This window comes from Pseudorca crassidens, chromosome 3 (genome assembly GCF_039906515.1).
Source record: "Pseudorca crassidens isolate mPseCra1 chromosome 3, mPseCra1.hap1, whole genome shotgun sequence".
Lineage (NCBI taxonomy): Eukaryota > Metazoa > Chordata > Mammalia > Artiodactyla > Delphinidae > Pseudorca > Pseudorca crassidens.
The window spans coordinates 122,658,103-122,684,210 of NC_090298.1; the positions used below are offsets into that span (position 1 = coordinate 122,658,103).

Sequence of the window (26,108 nt, forward strand, 5' to 3'; positions counted from 1 at the left end):
CTTCTCTTATTGTACATCTGGGACATTCTTAGCCACACGTTGGAGAATAAGGACCAAAAAACTCCCCATAATCCCTCCAAAGAAGTGGGCACAATACACTCTGATTTTGGAAAGCCTGTCTAATCCTGTCAACACTTGTGTGAAATCACACCATTGACAGTTCTTCCTGGTGGAGGCACAGTTACCCTCAAGCCAAGAAAGTGAACTTGGTTTGAATAAGGATGGTTTAGATGTGTTTTCTTCTTGTAGTGTTACTCTCTCTTTTCAATGCCCCATATTAATAATCTCTTTTGTCTTTGATAAACTGGCATCTCTTTTTTTCTCCTCATGTGAAAATAAATAAACTGAGAGAAAAGTCAGTATTTGTCAAGTATCCATTTTAATGTCCACCTTAATTAACTAAGGAAAGAACATTCATTTAAAATCAGTTTTACTCTGTATTATCCAAGAGCAGTGCCTAATAGATGATAATGGGCTCAATACATATTTGTTGAATGAAATTTGAATGAACCACATAGTTCATATGTCAGTGTTTGCAAGTGAGGTGATTAAGTGAAGGTTACAGGTATGGGCTTTGGAATCACTCATGGTCACGGCTGGGTTTTCTCACTCATTAGCTTCATGACTTTCTGGGATGCAATCTTCTTGTCTATGAATACTGTTTACTATACAGAGGTACTGTGAGCATGAGAGGCAGAAATACACTGAAATATTTAGCATAGGGCCAGTACAGGGTATGTACTCAACTTTGGGTTTGATTATCATTTCCAGTGCATGACTATTTTAGACCACCAGAACCTGAGCTCCCGAAAGGCAGTGAACGGATATAACTTTTTAAACTTTTGTCTCTGCCCCAGCCCAGAACACAGAATCTGGTACCTGGTAACCAGCACTAAGTATAGGTGTGTTGAACCAGTACATATGTGTACGCATTGCCTTCAGGGTAGCCCAATAACTGAATGACTGAAACCAGTGCCTCATTCATTCATGGACTTCAGATGAGTCAGTTCTGTGCATACAACATATAAAGTATATGGAAAATTCTGGGCCATGGCTACTGACCAAATCTGAACCAACTGTTTAGCAAATGGAGTGAGTCGGGCATGGGAGTGGGATTGCCTGTATTGTATTCCACTTCCACTTCTGGAAAAGCAACTCTTCTATAGATGCCACTTTCTCAAGACACAGTTTGGAGTTCAACATCTACATTCAAAATACTAGTTTATATCCATCTATCTATTTTATTCTATTCAGTTTATAAAAGTAGTAACATCACATTTGAAAAATAGGGGGAAAGGAATAAATTATCCAGGGTCTCCAAACCCAGATATTGCTACTGTAATCATGTCTGTTCTACTCTCTGTGTTGGTTAAATAATGCCCTTGGTCTCTAGGAAGTTGGTATCTCAACACCCTCACCTCTGAAGTAAGGCTTGAAAAATTTGTTCTATAAATACATTTGAAAAGTACTTTGAAATTCTTGCAGAGGAGTGATTTACTGTGATAAAGGCGATTCCTATTCCATATCAATCATGCTATCAGGTTCTTGCCTAGCCCTAGGCCTAATCAAATCACTTTTACATTTCTCTTTTTAAAATTTCTGTCACTTGGGGGTAACACTTCATCTCTGTAGTGGAAAGAAGTAAAGGGAAAATGTGGATAAGCATAAAGCAAGAAGGGGAGGTGAGAGGGAAGAAGAGGCAACAGTTGAATGTGGGAACGCTCTGGGCTTGCTGTTGGAGGATGTGGATGTTACTTCTGCTCCATTGACAGATGTGCAATTCTGCGTAAATCCTCAGTCTCTCTGGGCTTTTTTTCTCATACGCAAAGTTGGGGAGGAGGTGTCAGTGAAGGAGTTTCACTAGATGATTTTTAAGTGCACTTCGCTTTTATCACTCTACGGTAAGGGGTCCACAAACTGCGGCCTGCAAGCCAAACCATATTGGCATCTGTTTCTGGACACCTGCGAGGTAACAATAACTTTTACACATTTAAATAGTTGAAAAAAAAATCAAGGGAACGATATATTGCGAAAATTCTCTAAAATTGAAATTTTCATACGAGTTGTATTGGAACACTGCCATAATCGTTTGTTTACATATTACCTATGGCCTATTTCATGCCAAGAGGGCAGAGTTGAGTAGTTGCCAGAGACCTCATGGCCCACAAAACCAAAAATATTTGCTGTCTAGCCCTTTACAGAAAAAGTTTGCCTACACCTGCTCCATATATATATAGCATGCCTGCTTATTTTGGGTTGACCCGTCTCTTTTACATGAGGTGTGTGCTCATCAGGTATTTTTCATAGTGTTATGATTATAATGCATTATCCCATATACTGTTCAGCTTTCTAAAGAGGAGGGACTCTGTTTTGCTCACCATTGGAATCCTAGCGCCTTACACAGTGCTGGTATATAGCAGGTGCTCAGTATTTGTTGTTAAATAAACATTCTAACACCAGTGCCAAGCCAGTCATTTCAAAACTCCAAAAGGGATTTTTCATCTAGTACAGACTAAACTGTCTATTTCAGTGATTTCAATTTTTTTTAAATTATTTTTAAAAACTTTTTTTCTGACGAAAATCCTCCCTGCACTAAACTCCCACTGAATTTTAGATAGGCAATGAAGAGAGAATTTTTGTAAAAATTGGAATCCTTTCTCTTCCTAAATAAAAAATGTATTTAAAATACTGGTAAAATTGAAATGGCCTCAGCTTTTTACAACCGTTGCGCCACGTTTTAAAAATGACGATTATTGGAGTCCAAGGCATGGTTGCCATAGCATTTTGCATAATTTAAGCACAGCAGCAAAAGATACCGGTATGTGTGCCGAGCAAAATGAGTGTACGAGGAAAAAAAGTAAAATTTTGCGTTCTGTACGATATGTCGAACGTGAACGTATTTCACGTTGTGTTGCAGATTTACTACAGCTGAGTCATTTCGGGACACGAGTGTGTGCTTCCAGGAAAAAACGAGACGAAGGAGCCAGTCTGAGGGTCTCGCCGGGTTCCCCCACGCACTTCCAGCAGCAGACAGCGGTATTCCGCGGCGGTCGGCGGCGTGGTCAAAAAAAAAAAAAAAAGGCGCCGCGGCCCCTTTAAGAGCCACAGCACCTTCTCCAAGATACCATCTTGCACCAGGAGTTCACTTAAGCTCTCTACCTACCTTGCTAAATCCCTCCTCCTCCACTGGGTACGACAGGCGGGCGGGGCGAACGAGCCTTTTCATTGGCTTTGCGCGCACGGCCCCTCTGTCTCCTATTGGTTCCCGCGCCCGTCACTCGACGCTGTCTCCCGCCCTTTCGTGCCGTCGTGCTACGTTGAGTGAGGGCTCTTGGGTTAGTTCCTGTTAGGCCCCGGCCGGGGGAGTAGGTTGAAGTCTCCTAAGATGCCCGGTGGGCTGGGGCACTGAGAGCTGTGAAGAAGGCGTCAGGAGGCGGCGAGGGACGACCCGCGGCAGGCCCAAACAGGAGCGGCGGCGGAGCCCGCCTTCCCTGCACCATGCTCATAGAGGATGTGGATGCCCTCAAGTCCTGGCTGGCCAAGTTATTGGAGCCGATGTGAGTGAGGCAGGCTGGGCCGGGGCTGGCGAACGTGGGCGTTGGGGGCCCGTGGGGGTGTGGGGGGAGGGGAAACGGCGTGGGGGAGGGCGGAGCGGAGGGGCCGCGGTCGGGAGGTCCCGGCGACGTCTTCTCTGTAGTACTATCACCATTGTGAGGGTGGGGGGGAGGGAGAGCCAGGGGCGTAGAGGCGGTGTGGCTGGGGGGGCCGGGGTGGGGAGGAGTGCGGGGAGGACTGCGAGGGTTTTTTAAATGTAAATATTGGGGTGCTCAGAGGGGCTGAAGGAAGTGAGGGAATTTAAAACATTGCTCTTTGAGAACTGAGGGAGAAAGCGGGGCTGTCGAGGGATTTTAAAATTTGAATATCGGGATCTTGAAGGGAGTATCAGGATATCAAGGGCTTTACAAATAATATTATTACGGGACTAAAAGATCTAGAAGCAGAATATCGAGGACCTTTTGAAAACATGAGGGGAGAAAGGGAGAGTAGGGACATTGAGAGATGTATAGCAAGTACTGAGTTCTAAAGGTTCAAGAGTATTGAATTAAAATAGGGTAGTTGAAAGGGATTTGTGGGCATCGAAATGTTTTAGGAATTATTGGGAACCTGATAAGCCTATTGAGGGATGTTATTATTGAGGAGTTGATAGTGCCAGGAGAGCTGATGATTTTTAAATACCATTAGGGATTGGGAAAATTGAGATTTTTGTAAGTTTGATTGGGGGTTGAAAGGACTACCCTGGTATCTAATATTATTGGAGGACGAGCTGGGAGGGGTATACCGGCAGCTTCTAGGGATTTTTGGATACAGGTATTGGAGTGATAAAAGGGGGGGGTAGTAGGAAGAATGAGTTTTGTAAGTCCTGAGAGGGCAACTGAAGATATTGGGGTGTAGGATTATCGGTGCGGGGCTTGTTTTTTAAAAAATATTTTGGGTAGTGTTGTGGAAATATTGCTGGGACCCTTGAAAGGAATAGCGGCAGTATCAACTTTTGGTTGGTTTTATAATCATTTTCAAGGGGCAGGGTTGTGAAGTTCTTATTTGGGACACTGGGGCACAGGTAGTCTCAGAAGCATATCTCCATGAGCAAAGAGGGAAAGCTGGAGTGAGAGTTGGAGAGAGGTGCTATCTCACTCTCTCGGGAAGGAAGACATGGGAAGGGATCATTTGCTGCCCCCTTGTCACTTCTTCTTACTTATCCTCCTAGTGGAGGGGAGGGCTTTCTGGCTGAAAGAAAAAGGGTAGATGAAGAGAAGGGTAGGCTTTGATTCATTAGATCAGATCACTTTAGTGGAAAAATTGAGTTTTTGCAGAGGCAGAAAGAAGGGGTAGTTGGGGAGGTGTGGAGGTATGGTGAAGTTGGGGCTGTTGGGAGACAGCTACTTCCCTGTTGGTGTGTTTCCTTGTCCTCCTGAGAAACCCTGTTAACTAACTTTTGTTGTTTTGCCGTTTTGGTTTCTTGGGTTGGGATGGTAACACTTAGGAAGACTCATCTGTAGTCCAGTGTGTCAGCCTTGTGAAGGAAGTAGAATGGGAAAGGGAGACAGCATTACGAGCATTTTGATGTCTGAAATGATATTTATTTGCTTTCTGAGGACGAGGAGTGTGTGAGTAGAGCACAGGTATGAATAAATGTACACTAAGAGCCTCTGAGTTTTACATTAGTGATGGTCTGATTAAAGTGAAAGGGACTTCTGGACACCCTTGAAAGTTTTATAGAAGAATATGGGCCTCTTGAGTGTTCATCGTACTTTCCCTACACACAGTAACAAGCTTGGAGCACAAAGATGGAAATGAAGGTGGGAAATCATGAAGTAGATTTAGTGAAATTGACCATATATGGAAGAGGCTAGAAATAGAAAAAGGTCTATTGGAATATTGTTTACCTTTGTGTTTTTAGTTTTTTGGTAGAGATCCTTTTGAAAGTATTAAATGTGTACTTTATGTTTTGGGTAGAAGGTGACAAGTTTTAACATTATAGTTAATTGCTATCTTTTTTTAAAGTTCCCTGAAATGTTTTGGTCTGGGTAATGTTTTTTGGTTTCTTTCTTAATGTCAGAATTTAGTTTGGGTGGGAACTTAAACCTCCTAAGGGTGTTTTCACTAGGGTTTTTTTTGACTATTTACACTGATTTTTTCATAGATATTCTGTAATTTTCATGGGTAAAAATTATCTTTCGAAATGATTATTTCTGTTTAGTTTCCCCATTTGTTTTGAGTTATATGTTCAACTTAAAGCTCACATCATGCATCTTTTCTTTTAATAAAAATTTTGTTACTTTTTTAGGGTTAAAAAAGATCTAAAGTCACTGCTTAGACTTTAATAATACAAATGATTTTCCTAGAACTACAAAATTAAAATACTTATTTTTAACTCATATAAGTAATGATTTTGGATGAAGGTGTTAATAAGAAATAGTAAATGCAAATGCCGAGGTCACGTATATTTTCATTCTTAGTATGTTGTCATGGGAGATTATTTTTCGTTTAGACATCCTAAAATGTAATAAATGATATGCTAAAGTGGGTTGTATTTGTAAATTTACTTTTTGCATATTCCAGATTCAAGAAGATTTTCATAGGAGATTGGCATGTTGCTACAACATAGCATTTCAGAGCAGTTGTTAGGCTTTCATATAATGTAGTTGCAGTGGATATGTTGGAATCATACTGTAGCTGTGTACATCATTTCCTATTGCACTTTCTTATTTAGCTTAATTTGAAGTTAACTCAATTTAGGGAGTTCCCTGGCGGTCCAGTGGTTACGATTCTGAGCTTTCGCTGTCATGGGCCCAGCTTCAATCCCTGGTCTGGGAACTAAGATCCTGCAAGCCACACGGGTGACCAAAAAAAGAAAAAAAAGTTAACTAAATTTATAAAAGTTTTTGATTTTTAGGGATTTTTAAGCATGGTCCACCTCGTCATAGTGAAACGAAGGCACGTAACAGGATATTACTAAGCCAGTCCAGTTTGTATGTGATTATTCCCTGTAGACAAATAAGAAATCTCATGCTGTTAGAGCTTATCTGTTTCGTTCCACTCCTTTTGTAGGTGTGGGACATATCTATTACTTTACTAGAGGAAAATCAGAAGGAGGAAGGCTAGAAGAAATGACTCCTTAACTGGCTATGAGAAACCCAGTACCATTTTTGTTGGCAGTGTAGTAAAGGGGAGAGAAACCATCTTAGTCAAGGAGTTTGTCTCTTCCTACCACTGCATGAACAGACTGAACTCACAGATCTTCTTTGGGGTCCTCATCTTTCTTCACTTTCAAAACCTCCTAGGTATCCTAGTTATAGAGACTGTGTAGGGATTATGCTTAAGTAGGACATGTTGGGTTTCTTTATATTAGAAATAATTGCTCATTTTAAGTATTTGGACTCCTTAAAGGTAAGGGTCTAAGTAAACCTTGGGGATAAATCAATCACTAGAGAAATTTCTACAAGTTTAGGAAATGTTCAGGCAAGCAGTTTTCAACAACAAACATGCGTTTCTACCAAAAATGCTGTCTTTAATGAGGAATGTTTTAAGTTATTTATATTACATACGTTAAATATGTACAAATACATCTAATTTACTGCTGCTTGTTAGGCTTATTGTAAAAATTTGTCTTGTGATGGTCATTTTGTAATGTATAGAAATATTGAATCACTATGTTGTGCACCAGGAACTAACCTAAGTGTTGTAGGTCAATTTTACTTCAAAAACAAACAGACAAACTCATACAAAAAGAGATCAGATTTGTGGTTACCAGAGGTGGGGGGGTGGCGGGAGGGGAATTGAAGATAGTCAAAAGGCACAAACTTCCAGGTATAAGATGTATAAGTACTAGGGAAGTGAAGCATGACTAATATAATTAATACTGCTGCGTTACATATGAAAGTTGAGAGTAAATCCTGACTTCTCATCTCAAGGAAAAAATGTGTATTTTTTCTTTTATTTTGTGTCTATATGAGATGATGTTCACTAAATTTATTGTGGTAATCATTTCATGTATGTAAATCAAATCATTAATGCTGTACACTTCAGATGTATATAGTTCTGTATGTCAATTATATCTCAATAAAACTGGAAGAAAAAAAAGCTATGAATAACAAAAAATTGTCCTGATAATATGTTTTAAAAAGAGTGATGGGGTTTGTAATATTTTTAGACAGTTGTATCCATCTATTTATCTATCATGTATCTATTTTAGTAGAGCATCATTATGTGACTTAGGGCATTTAGCTTCTAGTTCTATATGTGATTCACTGTTTGACTTTGGAGAGATTGTCTAACCTTCCTGTATTAAACAGAGTTAATATGAGTATTATGATGCAGGCTATAAAAAGTGCTTTGTGTACCTCAGAATCATTAAATATAAATGAAATTTTATGGTTTTTGAAATGTGAAAATATGTTGAACTCTTTTTGCAAAAATATTTTACTTACTAATGTTAAGCGCTGCTACCTCTTACAAAGTAATCAGTCTAGTGCATGACAGGGTTAGATTCTCCTTACAGGCCCTATAGGTAGGGACAAGAATTGCTAGTGAAAGGACTTGGTGTGCAGTTTCTGTGAGTTCAGGTCTTTGTAAAAAAAATGCACCAGGAGATTGACTGTTTCATTTCTGTATGATGGAAAAGGCAGCAATAAGGTTCATTTAGGTCATTTTATGACTCCGTGGTCAGCGGGTGTATACTTGGGTTGAACTCTAAAGTTTACATGCTGCTTATAGGTTTGCAGTCCTTATCAAGTTAACTCTGACTAGTAATCTCTGCAGTTGCTCAGATGGGAAGAAAAATCACCATGTAGCAGCTGTTAGATCACATCTCCCTGATAAATAAACTACAAGGGTAAAATGAGTATTTTGTAAATATGTTCTTAAGATCAAAAAGTAGTGATAATTTTCTGAAATATATGTAGTGGCTTTATAGAAATAGTGTGCCTCTAAAGTCCTGTGGGACTTGTTTAAGGAGACCGTTCACTATTTCACAGAAAGAGACTTATTTTGACCGGAAGACTTCTTGGCAAGTTATAGTATACTAAGTTAGGAAGGTATTTGTTCTTATGTCCTTTGGTCCGCCTCCTAAATATTTCTGACTTCATTTTCCCTGGCCCAATTGTTGTAGGCTAGAAGCCATATATTGCTTTTATAGCCTTATGTTTCCTACCACTGTCTTGTCTCATCCTCTCACAGTGTTGTTACTTCATTATTAATCTCTTTTTTTAAAGCATTTGATATTTTGTACTATAATTATTTGTTTTCATTTCCATCTCTTAGCCTGTGACTGCAGGGCAAGGTCTGTCTTGCTCAAAGTAATTCCATTACCCAGCAAGATGCTTGGCATTTTGTTAAGACTCAGTAAATGTTTAAATGAATCAATGTCCTTATATGTATATTTAGGTTGGTCACAATTAGAAAAGTAAGATTTTGTTTTAGTAGTCTAATTTTCTGGGTGTGCTTAGCTGGGGGGCTACTGCACTAGGAGCCATAGTCCAAGTATCACAATGAGATACAACTGAGAGTCATATATTTTCCCCTCCAGATAAATCTAGGGATATTTTCTTTTACATCATATTCATTTATGAAAGCCCCTAATTAATGAAGGGGAGTATGAAAGCTTTCATTTGAAAAGAAGTAGAAGTACCAATATTTGTGTTTCTTAATATGAGTTAACAGGTTCTTAGAAATTAATAGTTATTTATTCACTTATACTCTGATCAAATCAACTCAGATTTTACTTATTTTTCCAGTACTTTCTTATCAAAGGAATATTCTGAACATAGATCTCAGTGTCAGACTTCCTGTTTTTTTACTTTTTTATAAGTAGAAATAAAAGCATTACGTTACAGAAAATGTAGAAGGGACAGAAGAGGATAAAATTATTTGTATATATTTATTTCTAGTTTCTCTTCTGTGTATGAACTTTCATGTAGCTGTAATTAGACTCAAATGTAAAATTTTTTTCTTTCTTTCTTTCTTTTTTTTTTTTTTTTTGCAGTACGCGGGCCTCTCACTGTTGTGGCCTCTCCCGTTGCGGAGCACAGGCTCCGGATGCGCGGGCTCAGCGGCCATGGCTCACGGGCCCAGCCGCTCCGCGGCACGCGGGATCCCTCCAGACCGGGGCACGAACCCGCGTCCTCTGCATCGACAGGCGGACTCTCAACCACTGCGCCACCAGGGAAGCCCTAAAATTTTTTTATTTTTGGCTGCATCAGGTCTTTGCTGTGGCACGTGGGCTCTTCTTTGTGGCACGCGGGCTTGTCTCTGGTTGTAGTGCGCAGGCTCCAGGGCACATGGGCTCTCTAGTTGAGGTGCACGAGCTCAGTAGTTGTGAGCGGGCTTAGTTGCCCTGTGCCATGTGGGATCTTAGTTCCCTGACCAGGGATTGAACTCGCATCCTCTGCATTGGGAGGCGGATTCTTTACCACTGGACCACCAGGGAAGTCCCTCAAATGTAAAATTTTTTATCTTGATTTCTCCAGTTGACGTTAGCATTTTAATATTTGTGTATTGTTTCTATAACCACTTTGGATGCCTAATGTTTCATAAACATTCAACAATAAGAGTGGTTACTTTGACTTTACTTTTTCTGTTAAAAATAATGCTGTTTTTATATAATACATGTATATGTATTTAGTGTCTCTTAGGTACCCATAAAATTTTCTACGTTTGGCTTTATTTCCTGAGGTTTGTTTCCCATAAGTACAACTACTAGTCAAAGGAGTATGGACATTTTTTTTAAATTAATTAATTAATTTCTTTATTTTTGGCTGCGTTGGGTCTTCGTTGCTGCGCGTGGGCTTTCTCTGGTTGCAGCGAGCGGGCACTTCTCTTGTTGCGGAGCACAGGCTCTAGGCGTGCAGGCTTCAGTAGTTGTGGCACGTGGGCTTAGTTGCTCCGCGGCATGTGGCATCTTCCCAGACCAGAGCTCGAACCCATGTTCCCTGCATTGGCAGGCGGGTTCTTAACCACTGCACCACCAGGGAAGTCCTAAGTATGAACATTTTTAATGGCTTTTGATACACATTAGGATCAGGTTTTTTTCCTGCGGCCCAGTAGCGTAGTCATTAGTTGTCTCACCTCTGAAACAAAAATCACACTGAGGTAGAATGTAAAACAGCACACATTCAGAAACATGTAGTATTTTCTGAAAATGGACGAGGTTTAGGTAGCCTTGGCTTTTTCCTAAAGTGGTTAGTGGTGTTTCTTGGCTTGGGGCTTAAGGTAAGGGAGAACCTTTACTCTTTGTCCTTGGGATTGGGTATATGTCTAAATCTGTAAAGCTGAGGTGCTAGCTCAGTAGATGTGTCAGAACCTGCAATGGAGATTTCATTTAGAAGGAAAAAGACAAATTTGAGGTTTTTACAGATAAGAGATTTTTAGGACAATATTTCTGTTCACTTCCCCTAATAAAAATTAATTCTAGTCAATTTTTATTTTTTAAATTAAAAGATAGATAATTGAAACGTTCTTAGGACATTATTATGCAAGATGTGAATTTTAAGGAATCCTCATTTGTAACTCCCATTAAACTTAGGAAATTTCTTTTGTTGGTTCTTTATTTTAACTGAAAGGTGATTATTGGTTGAGACTTATAACACATTAATTTGTTGTGCAGATAAACATTAGTAAAATGTATATGCTGTGATAGATTTTACTTGCATGGAATTGCAGCTGAGTTTTAGTTCCACAGGTAAGCTGTCTGCCTGCTCTTGAATGGATCACATGATTTGTCTTTACATATTTACAGATTTAGGTATCTATAAAATGAATAATAATTGATTGATTATGCTGTTAGGGTCTTTTAAAGACTATAGTAGAATAGTAATTTTAGGTGGATATTATTACCTTTTCTAATCTCTTTGTTATAATGGAAGCCCCTTTTTGTCTAGAAACGTGTGTATTTAACATAGCCATGGCTCCAGAATTTTAAAATGTCTTTCTTTCCAAAATGTACTTGTCCCTGTAGTTAAACAGAAATGAATTTCCATAAGTGTTGGTTACAAATGAAGAGCTAAAAGGTTTTAAATACTCTTCTTGGGTAGTGCTTTTTGTGTAAGAGAAGTAGGAAGTGGCCCTGCATTTGATCCTATCAAGGATCTTAACCATGCTCAGATTTTTGTGACACACTTCTGGAAGTCTTGTTGGGCTACTATTAGTATTGGTACCATAGCTGCTACTGTATTGTAATTGTCCGTTTTTAAAGATTATATGGTAAGTGGTGATGAAAGAATAAATAAGAGCAATCATAAAGGTATAGAAAATTACAGCAAAAAACTCCCTAATGTATTTAAGTTTCAACATGACTCATTATTTCAGACTGGCAATTTCCTTCACAGTGCATTTATGGGTACATATTAGGAGCTGTTAAATTTAAATGGTCCCATTCCTTTGTCTGTAAACATGCTTTTGTATTTGGTGCAGAATTCTAACTATCAGTTATTAACAGTCAGTTGTTCACTCACATTAAACAAATATTTAGAATCTGTGATCACTCTTTTTTCTTGGTGTCTAGTCTTTTTCTACTTTTTTACCTTCTTGTAACTATTCATCTTGAGGTTTTTTGGCTACGCGCAGGCCTTCTCTAGTTGTGGTGCACGGGCTTCCTTCCCATTGTGGTGGCTTCTCTTGGTGCAGAGCGCGGGCTCTAGAGCGCAGGCTCAGTAGTTGTGGTGCACGGGCTCATTTGCTCCGCGGCATGTGGGATCCTCCCGGACCAGGGCTCGAACCCGTGTCCCCTTCATTGGCAGGCGGACTCTTAATGACTACGCCACCAGGGAAGTCCCCCATCTTGAGTTTTAACACTGTCACATCAAGAAGTATTTCATCAGAAGCAGCCTAACTCTGCATTTGTTTTTCAGAGTCTGAATACTAAATATATGTATAAGATATCTGGGTTTGTTTAACTCACCTCATATATCCAGTAATCTGAGTTTTGCCTGTTTCTCACTAGATACTTTATATCCTTACCCAGTGTTAATACCTGTTAGGTCGTGAGACTCCTTGAAGGTCCCTATAACATTGGGGAAAATAACATTGCTTCTTTTCTTCCATTCTTACTTATTTAAAAAAATCCTTTCTCTCTGTGTTTAGAATATCTTCCTTATCCAGGATCTGAACTTTCTAAGTAAAGGTAGAGATGTAATTTCTTTTTCCTCTCCTCCATTTGAATGTTGATTAGAACTATACTGATCAAAGGTCTTACTGTCCTCAGGAGTGAAATGAAGTCTATCTACACATCTCTATTTTAAGGTGTTTATGGAGGTGCCAAGGTTGGCATGGCATGGGCAACATTTTTTTTTTTTTTTTGTGGTACACGGGCCTCTCACCGTTGTGGCCTCTCCCGTTGCGGAGCAGAGGCTCCAGACACGCAGGCTCAGTGGCCATGGCTCACTGGCCTAGCTGCTCCGCAGCATGTGGGATCTTCCAGGACCGGGGCACGAACCCGTGTCCCCTGCATCGGCAGGTGGACTCTCAACCACTGTGCCACCAGGGAAGCCCGGGTAACATTTTTTGAAAGTGGAAATGCTATATATCCATTTTAGAATTTAGCAGTTGGATTTACTAAGGTAATCTGTTCATAATTCTCCAAAATGTAATAGTTTTTACTTAAAAATTCCAGCTTTCTTTTAATTAACATGTAGCTCATCATCTGTGTACTTATACTCCTAGTGCACTTTGACCTTTGCCCATCTTTTTTTTTTATAGTTTTGAGTTTTGTAAAATTGACAAAATTGCAATTTGCTCTCTTAGAATTTGGTACATAAATGAGCATGGATATTTAAAGAACCAGCCTTGCCTGAAACAGTGTTAATATTGACAATGAAAAAGTCTGCTATTTTATTGGAATTATTAATTTTAAAAGTATACATTACACTAGAAAGGAAGTAAGGGTGCTGGTGCTTGTTTTTTATTTAGTAATCTCATAAAGTTATTGGAAATGTGATTGATACCTTGAACTGAAACTTTTTAACTTTCTGATTGATGGTAGAGGCCCAAGGATTATAGAATAAGATTAGTTAGATTTGAATAGTGTATTATAGGGATATGATCACTTTGCTTGCATAATGATTTTATTTACTGTCATTCTGAATTTTTTCATTTTACCTTCACAACAGTGCTGTGAAGCCACAAAGGATATGTTACTTAAGTGTACATTTATGGGGAAAATAGAATATAAATATATAAGTGTGTGTATAATTTTTTTTTTTTTTTTTTGCGGTACGCAGGCCCCTCACTGTTGTGGCCTCTCCCATTGCGGAGCGCAGGCTCAGCGGCCACGGCTCATGGGCCCAGCCGCTCTGCGGCATGTGGGGTCTTCCCGGACTGGGGCACGAACCCGTGTCCCCTGCATCGGCAGGCGGACTCTCAACCACTGCGCCACCAGGGAAGCCCTAAATATTTTTTATAAAATGGAAACTTTCTATTTCATGTAATATATATAAAATGTTAAGTCTGGCAAATTGCTACTCAAGGATCATGTGCTGCCCTGGCATAGGAGATAATTTTGAATGTCAAAGTCAGGTTACTACTACTGACTAGAAAAAAAAGAAAAAGTGATGTAGACAAAGGTTATCTCTGCTGCCCTTTCACCACTTCTCTTGTCCTTTCTGTTCTCCCAGATCTTTTCTTTCTTGCTTATAGCTGCTGAAGTGTTTGCCAATAAAATTTAAGGTGACATCCTTCTTGTGTTCTCACTTTTTATCTTAAAAAGATCCTTAAGATACTCACTGAGAAGATTAGTAGTGGAAATTGATTGCCATTTTTAGATGTTGGTGCTTGGGGTTATAGGGAATGGGGAAAGCTGTCGCATCACACTTTCCCTGCTTCTTCCTCATTGATCATGTGGAACCAATAGTTCCTGAGGATACTGATAGTGCTTCTGCAGGCTGGGAGTCAAGCTGCAACTTAAGGGTCCGTTGCCACTCTTTCCCTATTACCACTGAGAGCAAATAAATGTAGATTTGGTCCAAAATTCTGAGTATGATTAGAACATTGAAAATAGGAGACAAATTATTTTATAAGAATAAGCAGAAAAAGAAAAACTTACTTGTACTATATATATGCTCTTTGTTAAAATAGTCGCCTTTGTTTGCAGTCACTTTTTAAAATAAAGTTTTTGGCTTGAAGCTTTCTAAGATAGGGGTGACTTCATTAATGACATCAGTGTTTGAAAAAAATGTTTAAAAATTTTTGTTTTCTCTTTGTTTAACTAGATGTGATGCTGACCCATCAGCCTTAGCCAACTATGTTGTAGCACTGGTCAAGAAGGACAAACCTGAGAAAGAATTGAAAGCCTTTTGTGCCGATCAACTTGACGTATTTTTACAAAAAGGTAATTATTATAGGCCTTCAACCAAGTATTTAAGTAAAGATTTTAAATTTAAAACTTCCTGATAAAATCTTGAAGATAAAGCTTGAAAGGAAGGAAATTGGTCAGGGTCCTTTAAATACTTGAATATACCTATTCATGCTTAATTATTTATTGTGTATTTTGGCAAAACTTTTTTTCCCTTTCCTTCTCTGCTTCTCCTATATTGAGGCAGTGGTAACTCAAGTGCTTTTTAGGTGAATGAATCCCTTGCAGCTTGTGGTAGAGCCTGGTTGGTGGTTGAGGGGTAGCAATTTAAGGATAATGAAGTTGCTTATTCTTACTGTTTATTAGGACAATGAAGGTATCTGTTTTTCTTCTTCCTGGCCGGGGCTTCTTGATATCCAAGAAGAAATGGGCATGATCCTCTTCTCTTTGTGTCTTTAACTTCATCATCTTATCAAAGTCTTGTCCGTAGTCTGCGGAGCTTACTAGGGGCCTCTCTGCTGCTTCTCTGACCTCATCTCCTACCATTCCCCCTCACTTTTTCTATTCTAGCCACATTGACTACCTTGCTGTTTTTTCAGCATGGCAGACATGTTCCCAGCTCAGGGCTTTTGAACACTGTTTACCCTTGCTTGAAACATGGTTTCTTATGGTTTCTGGTCTCTTCTCAAATGTCATCTTCTCGAGTGGTTTCCCCTGAGCATCCTGTATACAATATAGTATACCCCATACCCCTAATCACTCTCTCTTCTTCCCAGCCTTGCTTTATTTATTTTTTTTTTCATGGCACTTGTTACTCCTTGTCATGTTATATGTTTATTTGTCTGTTTATCTATGTGTATCTCTTTCCCCACCTCCCCTTTGTCTTTCCATTTGTTGAGATTGGTGACTCAGAACCTACAGGCTTGGCATGTAGAAGATACTCAGTAAATATTGTTGAATGGACAAACAGGAATGTGGATAATTCATACTTACTAGTTGATCTAGCTGTTGGTGATGAGACGATACCCTTTAACTCAAATATTTACTGAGAAAGAAAAGATAGTAAATAGGGCTTCTCAATCTAAAACACAGGATTACATATTTTGGGGGGCATTTTTAAGGCTTTTTATACATAATAAATCTAACACAGGATTCTTCCAGTACCGATGAGTATTTTCTTTTCTAAATGTATTAATTTATATTACTTAGTTTTAATTAAAGATAGTAATGATATATGTCTTTTAAATTACAAAAGTAGTACATGTTTTAAAAAATGCTTTAGAAATACAGAAGCATATGAAGAAGGTCTTCTGAACATGAAGACTTTTGAACGGTCTGATTAATTTGTCTTAAAGTTATGTGTAACAAGAGCTCACAATTTTATAATCATGGAAAATGCTTACTGCACAAATTAATAGCATAAAAAAGTTTATGAAAAGATACTTTTCTGAAGAAAAATTAATTTGACATTTTAGAAATAGCTATTTATGTAAAATGTGTAATAGTTGCAGTGTAAGCAGAGTCTGTGTTGTACTTCTGATATGCTCTTTAGCTGTTCCTGAGGGGTAGGACCAATGAAAGTGATTTAACTTTGGTTTGAATAACATAATATAAATATTTTGACATTTAATTTGTAATAAATTCATCTGTTCCTCCCCATTCAATTAGTCTGAAGAGTTATAAAATAGAGCATCCCTTAAGTAAAACACAAAATGATATTTTCATATCACTTCTCATATCAAAGTTTATTTTTCAACTGAGTTAAAAATATTTTTAATTAAATTTTTGAGTAGGCAGTACATTTAATCTAACAATATAATGATATGCCATGAAGTCTCTCTCACCTCATCTGCTCCCTTCCCACCTCCAGTGCACAACTTGTCATTTTTATGTCCTTTCAGGGTTTTTTTTAATGCAAATATAAATAGATAAAATATTTAATCATATCTTTGAGAGTTGATATTATCAGTACGCATTCTTTTTATAGCCACTCTGTTCTGTTCAGTTGTCATATAATTTATTAAATAGTTTCTTATTCATGGACATTTGGGTTGTATCCAATCTTTTACATACTCAAACAAGCAATCTTGCATATAAAACATTCTGTACATGTGCAAGTATGTTCAAAGGGTTTTAAAACCCAGAAGAGGGGTTCTCCCCCATAAGGGTTAGGCTCATTTTTAGTTCCACCAGCAACGTATGAGGTGTCCCACTTTCCTCAGCTTTGCCAATAGTGTTGTCAAACTTTTGGTGTTTGTTTGTGTAACACATATTATTTCTTCTCCTAGAGACTTCAGGTTTTGTGGATAAACTATTTGAAAGTCTCTATACTAAGAACTACCTTCCACCTTTGGAACCAGTTAAGCCTGAGCCAAAACCACCAGTCCAAGAAAAAGAAGAAGTTAAAGAAGAGGTAATGCAGAGTTTTCTTTTGCCTGTGGGCGCTTCTTAGATCTTATTACCAGTATCATTCTTAGCTGGTAGTTGGCCTCTTTAGAGCTCTCTTGATGGAAGTTTCTGGGTTTTGGGCATGGTGCAGATTCTTTATCAGGGCTTCTTAGTTCCTTGGACTTGAGGAGTTGGAAGAATTTCAGATAGCTTGTTTAGTGTTACAAGAAATATTTTAGTAATATTGAGGAGTTCAGGGAAATCTTTTCCAGTGACTTTTAGAAAAAGAAAACTTGGTTAAAAATAGGCTTGACTACCTCAATGAGAAACACCGCAACGAAGAGTAGCCCCCGCTCACTGCAAGTAGAGAGAGCCTGCGTAGCAACAAAGACCCAACGCAGCCAAAAAATAAAATAAAATTAAAAAAAAAAAATAGGCTTGACTGAAAGTAAAGTATTAATGAAACCTCAAGAGAAATCATTACATCATTTCCATGTGAAGAGAAACCATTTCTTCTTTTTTAACCATATAGTTTTTTTTAGTTAATGGAATTATAAACATCACTTTCAACATAGGAAAGAAAAGGAAAATAAATGTTTTTACAGTGTTGAAGTATAAAAACATGATTTAGATGGTAGTCTAATTGTTTGAACCAAGGAGGAAATTTTACGGAGTTCATTTGTAATTCTTTTTTTATATAGATGTCATAGTATTTAGTATTACATGATGAGAATATGGGCTCCAAAATTAGGCTGTATGAATTAAAATAGTAGCTTTAAAATAAGTTATTCTTTGTTTCATTTTCACGTCAGCAAAATGATGATCATAGTAGTACTTATCTCATTGAGGATTAAATGAGATTTATACACCACCCCCCACCCCACACCCTAGTCCAGTGCCTGGCACATAAATGTTGGTTATTATATAGAGGTATTTCCCAACTTTTGTTTTTGTTATAACTATTTAATAAACTTTTTATTTGGGAATAATTTTAAACCGAAAAATTAAAAGAATACTACCCAAAACACCTGTTTGTCATCTACCTGGATTCATCTATTGAAGATTTGCCCTGTTTGCTCTCTTTATATATCCTCACCCAGAACTATTTTTTCTGAATCATTTGGGGGTAAGTCAGATACATCATGACCCTTGATCCCCAAATACTCTGTGTATTTCATAAGAATAAGGATATTCTCTTAGATGGCTTTAGTACCGTTATCAGTTTCAGTAAGTTTAACACCTATAAAACACTTCTAAAAAAATATTTATTTATTTATTTGGCTGCACTGGGTCTTAATTGCGGCATGCAGGATCTTCATTGTGGCTTGTGGGATCTTTTTGTTGCGGCATGCGAACTCTTAGTTGTGGCATCCAGGATCTAGTTCCCTGACCAGGGATTGAACCCAGGCCCCCTGCATTGGGAGCATGGAGTCTTAGCTACTGGACCACCAGGGAAGTCCCCTAACATCAATAAAACACTTTAATCTACTGTCTTCTTCTACTGTTTTCCAGTTTTGTCAATCGACCCAACAGAGTCTCTTTTTTATAGCATGTTTTTTTTTCTCTCCAGTACAGGATTCATTCTGAAGATCACATGTTGCATTTAGTTGTCATTTCTGATACATTTTTATCCTCTTTTTTTTTTTTTTTTTTTTTTTATGGCTACACCATGCAACACGCGGGATCTTAGTTTCCCAGACCAGGGATTGGACCCGTGCCCCCTGCAGTGGAAGCGTAGAGGCTTATCCACTGGACCACCAGGGAAGTCTCTTTGATACAGTTTTAAATGCTAGCTTGATTGAACTGATCCAACATTAAAAGAAAACAAAATGTAGCTATACTTAATTAAGATCACTTGGGCTTCCCTGGTGGTGCAGTGGTTGAGAGTCCGCCTGCCGATGCAGGGGACACGGGTTCGTGACCTGGTCTGGGAGGATCCCACATGCCGCGGAGCGGCTGGGCCCGTGAGCCATGGCCCCTGATCCTGCGCGTCCGGAGCCTGTGCTCTGCAGCGGGAGAGGCCACAACAGCGAGAGGCCCTCATACCGCAAAAAAATTTAAAAAAAAAAAGATCACTTGAGATTACTGTCACTTTTTTGTTTTTGGCTCATGCTCTCTAGTTGTCTCGTAAAGTCTTTTTAAAATAGAAGGGGCATGCAGCTAGAGATTATCATACTAAGTGAAGTAAGTCAGAAAGAGAGACAAGTACCGTATGATATCACTTATATGTGGAATCTAAAATATGGCACAAATGAACCTATCTATGAAACAGTAACAGCATCATGGACATGAGAACAGACTGGTGGTTGCAAAGGGGAAGGGGGCTGGGGGGGTGGATTGGGAGGTTGGGGGTAGCAGATGTAAGCTTGTATATATAGAATGGATAAACAACAAGGCCCTACCGTATAGCACAGGGAATTATACTCAATATCCTATTATAAACCATAATGGAAAAGAATATTAAAAAAAGAATATATATATATGTATAACTGAGTCACTTTGCTATACAGCACTAATTAACACAACATTATGAATCAACTATACATCAATTAAAAAAGAAAAAAAAAGAAGGGGCTCCCAGTATGTTTCTTCAAGTAATTGAAATAGGAAGAAACTTTACTTCCATACTTGATAGTGTATAATTTTTGGTTTAAGGTATAGGTTAGGGAATTCCTGGCTCCCCAGTGGTTAGGACTCCGCGCTTTCACTGCCGAGGGTGTGGGTTCAATCCCTGGTCAGGGAACTTAAAAAAAGGTATATGTTAAATCTTTTTATAATAAGTTAAAATTTTTGCAGCGTATGTCCTTTTTTACAGTCATTGAAGGTCAGTGGATTGGAAGTGTCTGTTTGAAAGACAGCTCATTTGAATATGAGGAAAATTGCATTGTTTTGAGTTTTGAAAGAACAGTTTAAAAAAACCAAATTGTTGCACTATTTCATTTTGTATCTTTGTAGTAAATTCTAATTTTGAAAATTATGAAAAATGGATTTCAGCTTCTGTATATGTATAACTACCCCAAATGATGCTGTCTGGCATTTTCCCCATTTTCTAAGCTTTTATACGTAACTTAATTGTCATTACTAACAAATAATAGCTTGTAGAATAGTGTGTAAATATAATAGTTTACAGTAATTGTTAGATAACATTGAAGGAAGGGGATTTGAGGTAGCACTGTCTTTGGCTAATTATCTCTTTTTCTGGTCTGTGCTCAGTTGATGCAGTTGCTCTGAGCACGGGAGCAACTCTGAGGACTAGCTGTTTTAACTTTCTCCCTTGGTCCCCAGCTACACGGTACCATCAGTTTTACAATAAAACTATTGGTCACACAGGGAACCGGGTGAGAGAAGTTGGATCATTGGCACAACTCATCCTGGGGCTGGAAAAACACTTGGTATATATGTGCCATAATTTATGAAGCACAGTGTGTTCTATCTGCATTTGGAAAATCACTTCTGAATTTGCTGTGGTTATAATTAGCTGTCATCAAACCCTTTACCCTGTCTGTCTGAGTTCATGAACATACAAAAGAATAATCATGAAAATAGTGGATCTTTGATATTATAATTCCTTATTCACAGTATATCACAATCATCTGAAACGTTAGAAGGCAGTTTTTCTTAGACCCACTGCATGGATTTATGACTGGAAATATGAGAGCCTCTGGCACAGTTTTTCCCCTGTTTGGTTTTTCTGAAAGTACCTTTATTTCACTTAATTAAAAAAAACAACAACCCTGTTTTAGAGACTTTTCGGTACACATCAAAAGGAGACAGAATAATTTAATGAATTCCCAGTATTCATCACCCCAGCAGCTCATCAATCCAGGGCCAATCCTGCCTCATCCACATACCTGTTTAGTATACTTTTATATCTAAAATGGTCCAGTGGAATGGAGGCTTTCAGACTTGTATAGCCCTGATAGACGAAGATAATAAATAATTAAAAAGTCTTAAATATGTGTGTAATGATCAGACTTCTAAAAGAAGATGTGAGGTAGAAGAATTTAAGTCAGGTGGACAACATAGAAGAAAAACTTTTAAAATTAGCATGTCTGGTCATAATCTCATTCCATAAAGAAATTTACTTTTCATATTCTTAGAATACTAGGCTCAAAGTAGGTAAGAGGTTTTGGAGTATGAAGTCTTTACATATACTTCATATTAGTTCAGGAAAAATATGACAGTTTAGTGCCGTGTAACTCATTTCAGAGTAAAAGTTTTACATAATTGTGGAAAAACATATCCTTACCTCAGGAAGTTCTGGAAATTTTATTTAAAATAGAAAAGAATACAGATTATTTTTGTTTAACTTATATAAAAAGTTTTTATTATGAAAATGCTTGAAAGAAGGCAAAATGTAATGAGTCCCCATGAAGCCCTCATTTCCTCTTCAATAATTATAGATCCGTGGGCAGTCTTTTTCTGTACCTTCAACTACTTTCGATCCTCTTAAATTATTTTTAAACAAATTCCTGACATCATATTATTTCATCTGTAAATACTTAGCAGGTATCTCTAAAAGGTTATATCTTTAAAGCCCTCAAGTATTCTTTCTTTTTTTAAAAAAAATTTTTTTATTTTATTTATTTTTGGCTGGGTTGGGTCTTTGTTGCTGCTCACGGGCTTTCTCTAGTTGTGTCGCGCGGCGGCTACTCTTCGTAGCAGTGCGCGGGCTTCTCATTGTGGTGGCTTCTCTTGTTGCGGAGCATGGGCTCTAGGCATGCAAGCTTCAGTAGTTGTGGCACACAGGCTCAGTAGTTGTGGCACGTGGGCTCAGTAGTTGTGGCTCTTGGGCTCTAGCGTGCAGGCTCAGTAGTTGTGGTGCACGAGCCCTTAGTTGCTCCGCGGCATGTGGGATCTTCCTGGACCAGGGCTCGAACCCATGTCCCCTACATTGGCAGGCGGATTCTTAACGACTGCTCCACCAGGGAAGCCCAAGTATTCTTATCGTGTATAAAAATAACTGTAACTTCTTAATGTCATCAGATACTTAGTGTTTAAATTTCTATTTGTTCATAAATGTCCATTTTTTCCCCATTTGTTTGAATCAAGATCTAAATCAAGTTCGTTGAACTGCCTTTTTTTTTAAAAAAAAATTCCCTCTTTCTCATTCTCTCTCCCTTCCCTCTCCCCAGGGTTACTACTACTCTTATTTCTAATACCATGTACTCCTGTTTTTTTCATTTTATGTTACAAGAATCACATAGACTTTTTTTTTTATCTGTACAAATCAAGCATTTTATTTAGTTATATAGCAAGGGAGCACTCCTTTATTCTCCACTTAAATACCATGCTTGAGATTTAAAATCATGTTTGGTAGTGTACTGCAGGATGCTAAATCAGACTTCACCCATATTGCTTTGGATTTCTTGATATCTTTTTATGTTTTCCATCACCCATTAGAACGATTAGTTTAGCTTCTGTAATCTAAACTTGACACTTCCTGGATGTAGAAGTCATACAGTCCTTTGTCTAGCTTCCTTGTTAGCTCATTATTTTATGAGATTCATCCATATTGTGCATGCCCTTTGACTTTTTTTAAACAGCTTATGAGGTGTAATTCACCAACTTTACAAGTCACCTATTTAAAATGTACAAATGTGATGATTTTTATTGTAGTCAGAGTTGTGCAGCCGTCTCCACAATCCATTTTAGAACATTTTCATCCTCCAAAAAAGAAACCCCATACTCATTGTCATCACCTTCCAAGTGCTTCCCTCCCTAGCCCCCACCCCAGGCAACCTCTAATCTATTTTCAGTCTCTATGGATTTGCTTATTCTGGACATTTCATATAAATGGAATTATACAGTATGTAGTCTTTTGTAACTGGCTTCTTCCACTTAGCATAATGCTTTCAAGGTTCCTCCAGGTTGTAGCACGTATCAGTACTTCTCTTTTTTTTCATGGATGAATAGTACCCCATTTTATGAATATATCATATTTTCTTTATCCAGTCATCAGTTGATGGATATTTGGATTAATAGGCAAATGGTTAATACTTTTTGCCTATCATAAATAACGCTGCGGTGAACATTCTTGCACAGGTTTTTGTTTTGTTTTATGTTTTTATTCCTCTTGGCTCCTTTAACTTTTTAAGAATAGTTTTTCCTATTAGAAAAACTAATTAGAGAGTAGTTTAGAAAATTAGTTTCCGGGACTTCCCTTGTGGCGCAGTGGTTAAGAATCCACGTGCCAATGCAGGGGATACGGGTTCGATCCCTGGTCTGGGAAGATTCCACATGCTGCGGAGCAGCTAAGCCCGTGTGCCACAACTACTGAAGCCCGCACGCCTAGAGCCTGTGCTCTGCAACAAGAGAAGCCACCGCAGTGAGAAGCCTGCGCACCATGACGAAGAGTAGCTCCCGCTCGCCACAACTAGAGCTGGGTGCAGCAACGAAGACCCAACGCACCCAAAAAATTAAAAATTTAAAAAAACAAAACGAAAACTAGTTTCCTAAAATTAGAAAAATTCAGAGTGAATTAATACATGTCCATCAAAAAAACCTTAGAAAATACAGAACAGCGAAAAGAAGGAAAAAGTTCTCCAAGTTGATGTCTTTTAAGTCTCTTGATATCTTTAAATTCCCCTTTCATACTTACCTATATATCTACCTCTCTTCTTCCTTTCTTCACCCTCATTTTTTCCTTAAATTTTGTTTTGTTGAAGAAACTCAGTCATTTGTCTTACGGAGTTTTGACTCTGGATTTTGCTGGTTGCATCCTCTGTATTTCCTGTAAATTGGTAGAAAGAATGATTTTTAAATATAGTCTAATAATTGTAGAGTGTTTTTGTCAGCACCATATGGTTGCCATACTGTGGCTGCCATTTTATGTTGCCTGAGTTTTACTAAATTGTTATCTTCTGTTCCATTCATTCACTTGCTTATTTGTGTATTTTTAAATGAGCTTCTCCATTAGATGGGCATTTGTTTACCTCTTCCAAATGTCTTTATTTCATTTCTCTCTGATAAAGGCCATATATTTGTTTTGAGATTAACTTCTGTTTAAAAACTATAATAGAATCACTAGTTCTCTATTTCTGGTCAATCTTGACTGTTAAGTTTTAAAAGAAGCCTTAACATTTCCAGTAATTCCAATACCATTTTTCCATAATTCACATGAAATACTTAGTTTTATAGCAGTGGTTAACTTAACCATTTGTTCCCAAAACCTTTTCTGTGAAATAAATCTGAAATTCTCCTCAAATGAATTAATGTGTGAATATATTCTGTAATTAGGAAAACACACACCATTTTACTATATTATACTTAGAGATTTGCTATTTTTACTGTTTCGGTTTAAAGAATGAGTTGCTGTTTTCCTCCTATTCTCTACCTTAAGTTAGCATTTAAAAATTAACATATTGCTGTTAAAATAATTTCAGCATCTTTTTTACTTCTTCCTGTTGACCAGCTTTTGGGGATGTGATTTGACTTCAGTATTTCAGTATATTTGTGACCTCTCGTGTGCCGGAAAGATTATCAGGTGGATGTGGTTTATAATTTATAGAAGGACTCTTTTTGTTTCTAATGAATATTTTCATGTAGGTATTTCAGGAACCAGCAGAGGAAGAACGAGATGGCAGAAAAAAGAAATACCCTAGTCCCCAGAAGACTCGTTCAGAATCTAGTGAACGAAGGTTTGTGTTTATTTTTAATTAGGAAGACATGTATAACTCACTTTTCAGTTACCGTAGAAGGGCATTAAAGGGATTTTTAACATATGCTCTACTCCTCTCTCTACGCTGATTAAAGAAAGAAAATGTTTTTCCTTCCATTCCCTCTGTTTTTTGTCTTTGTCATACTTTCTCTTCCTTTTATAAACAGTCTTCATTATGTGCTTTCCCCAAGAGCTCAGGGGTGGGAGCAGTCTCCTTAGAGAATATTAATGAAATGTTCCATTTTGTTAGGGGTGCTCAGTATTAAAATCATCTGTAGCATTTTCTTACAAGTAGTGCAGTTTATATGTTGAATCATCAGCCTACCATCAAAAAATTAGTCTTTGTTTAGGAAAACTTTGTTTTGAGCCTTTTGTCTTTTCTAGTTTTAAATATGTTTTTCCTCTTACCCCTCCCCATACTTTGGATTCACCTCTTTTTTTCATTTCTTCCCACCCAGTGTACTTGAAGGGAATGTTTTTTTCTTTTTATATAACGGATTAGAGGAATTATATGGTAGTTTTATGGTTTCTGGAAAAGTATAGAAGCTATGAATTTTGGTGAATCAAGGAGGATATTTCATACTACTGATTTGTTTTCAGACTTGGTTTCTATAGCATACATATGGCTTTCATATCTGTGTATTATAGGACACGTGAGAAAAAAAGAGACGATGGCAAGTGGAGAGACTATGACCGGTACTATGAGCGGACTGAAATGTACCGTGAGAAGTATGACTGGAGAAGAGGCAGGAGTAAGAGCCGGAGTAAGAGCCGAGGCCTGAGTCGAAGTCGGAGTCGAAGCCGGGGGCGCAGCAAAGACCGGGATCCCAATAGGAATGTTGGTGGGTCCATGAGCCTTCCCCAAAAAACTCCGTAGTTGCTTATCTTCCTATATCACAAGGGTGCCAGAGTGTCCCTTAAAAGTAACTGTACCTTTAATATGTTTGAACAATGTAAAATCTGGAATTATCTCAAAAAACTTGATTTTTGTTAAAGACAAGGCTCTAGTCTCAGGTTGGAGTTAAAGGAGTTTGACTAAAAAGCTATCCATAAGTGTATCATCGTATGTGAGTAGACTTAAGTCATGTTGTATAATTGAAACAAATGTCCTTTAGTCAACAAAGCTGTTACTGGAAGAAGAGGGTTGCCTGCTCCCCTACCCCCACCCCCGACTGAAAATAATTGATTTGCTTTAAGGTTGATTAGAGTATTTAAAAT

General features: G+C 38.0%; 1 protein-coding gene across 5 annotated transcripts in view; it reads left to right on the forward strand.

The window, feature by feature from the left end:
- Nucleotides 1-3,299: 3,299 nt before the first annotated feature.
- RBM27 (RNA binding motif protein 27) overlaps nucleotides 3,300-26,108 on the forward strand; it is a 67,087-nt gene continuing 44,278 nt past the window's right edge. For all 5 annotated transcript variants that reach the window (XM_067732146.1, XM_067732148.1, XM_067732149.1 and 2 more), the window contains exons 1-5: nucleotides 3,300-3,557; nucleotides 14,760-14,878; nucleotides 17,131-17,255; nucleotides 24,779-24,870; nucleotides 25,539-25,732. In XM_067732146.1, the coding sequence (XP_067588247.1) occupies nucleotides 3,499-3,557; nucleotides 14,760-14,878; nucleotides 17,131-17,255; nucleotides 24,779-24,870; nucleotides 25,539-25,732 (589 nt within the window). In that variant the 5' untranslated portion in view covers nucleotides 3,300-3,498. The remainder of the gene's footprint in view (nucleotides 3,558-14,759; nucleotides 14,879-17,130; nucleotides 17,256-24,778; nucleotides 24,871-25,538; nucleotides 25,733-26,108) is intronic.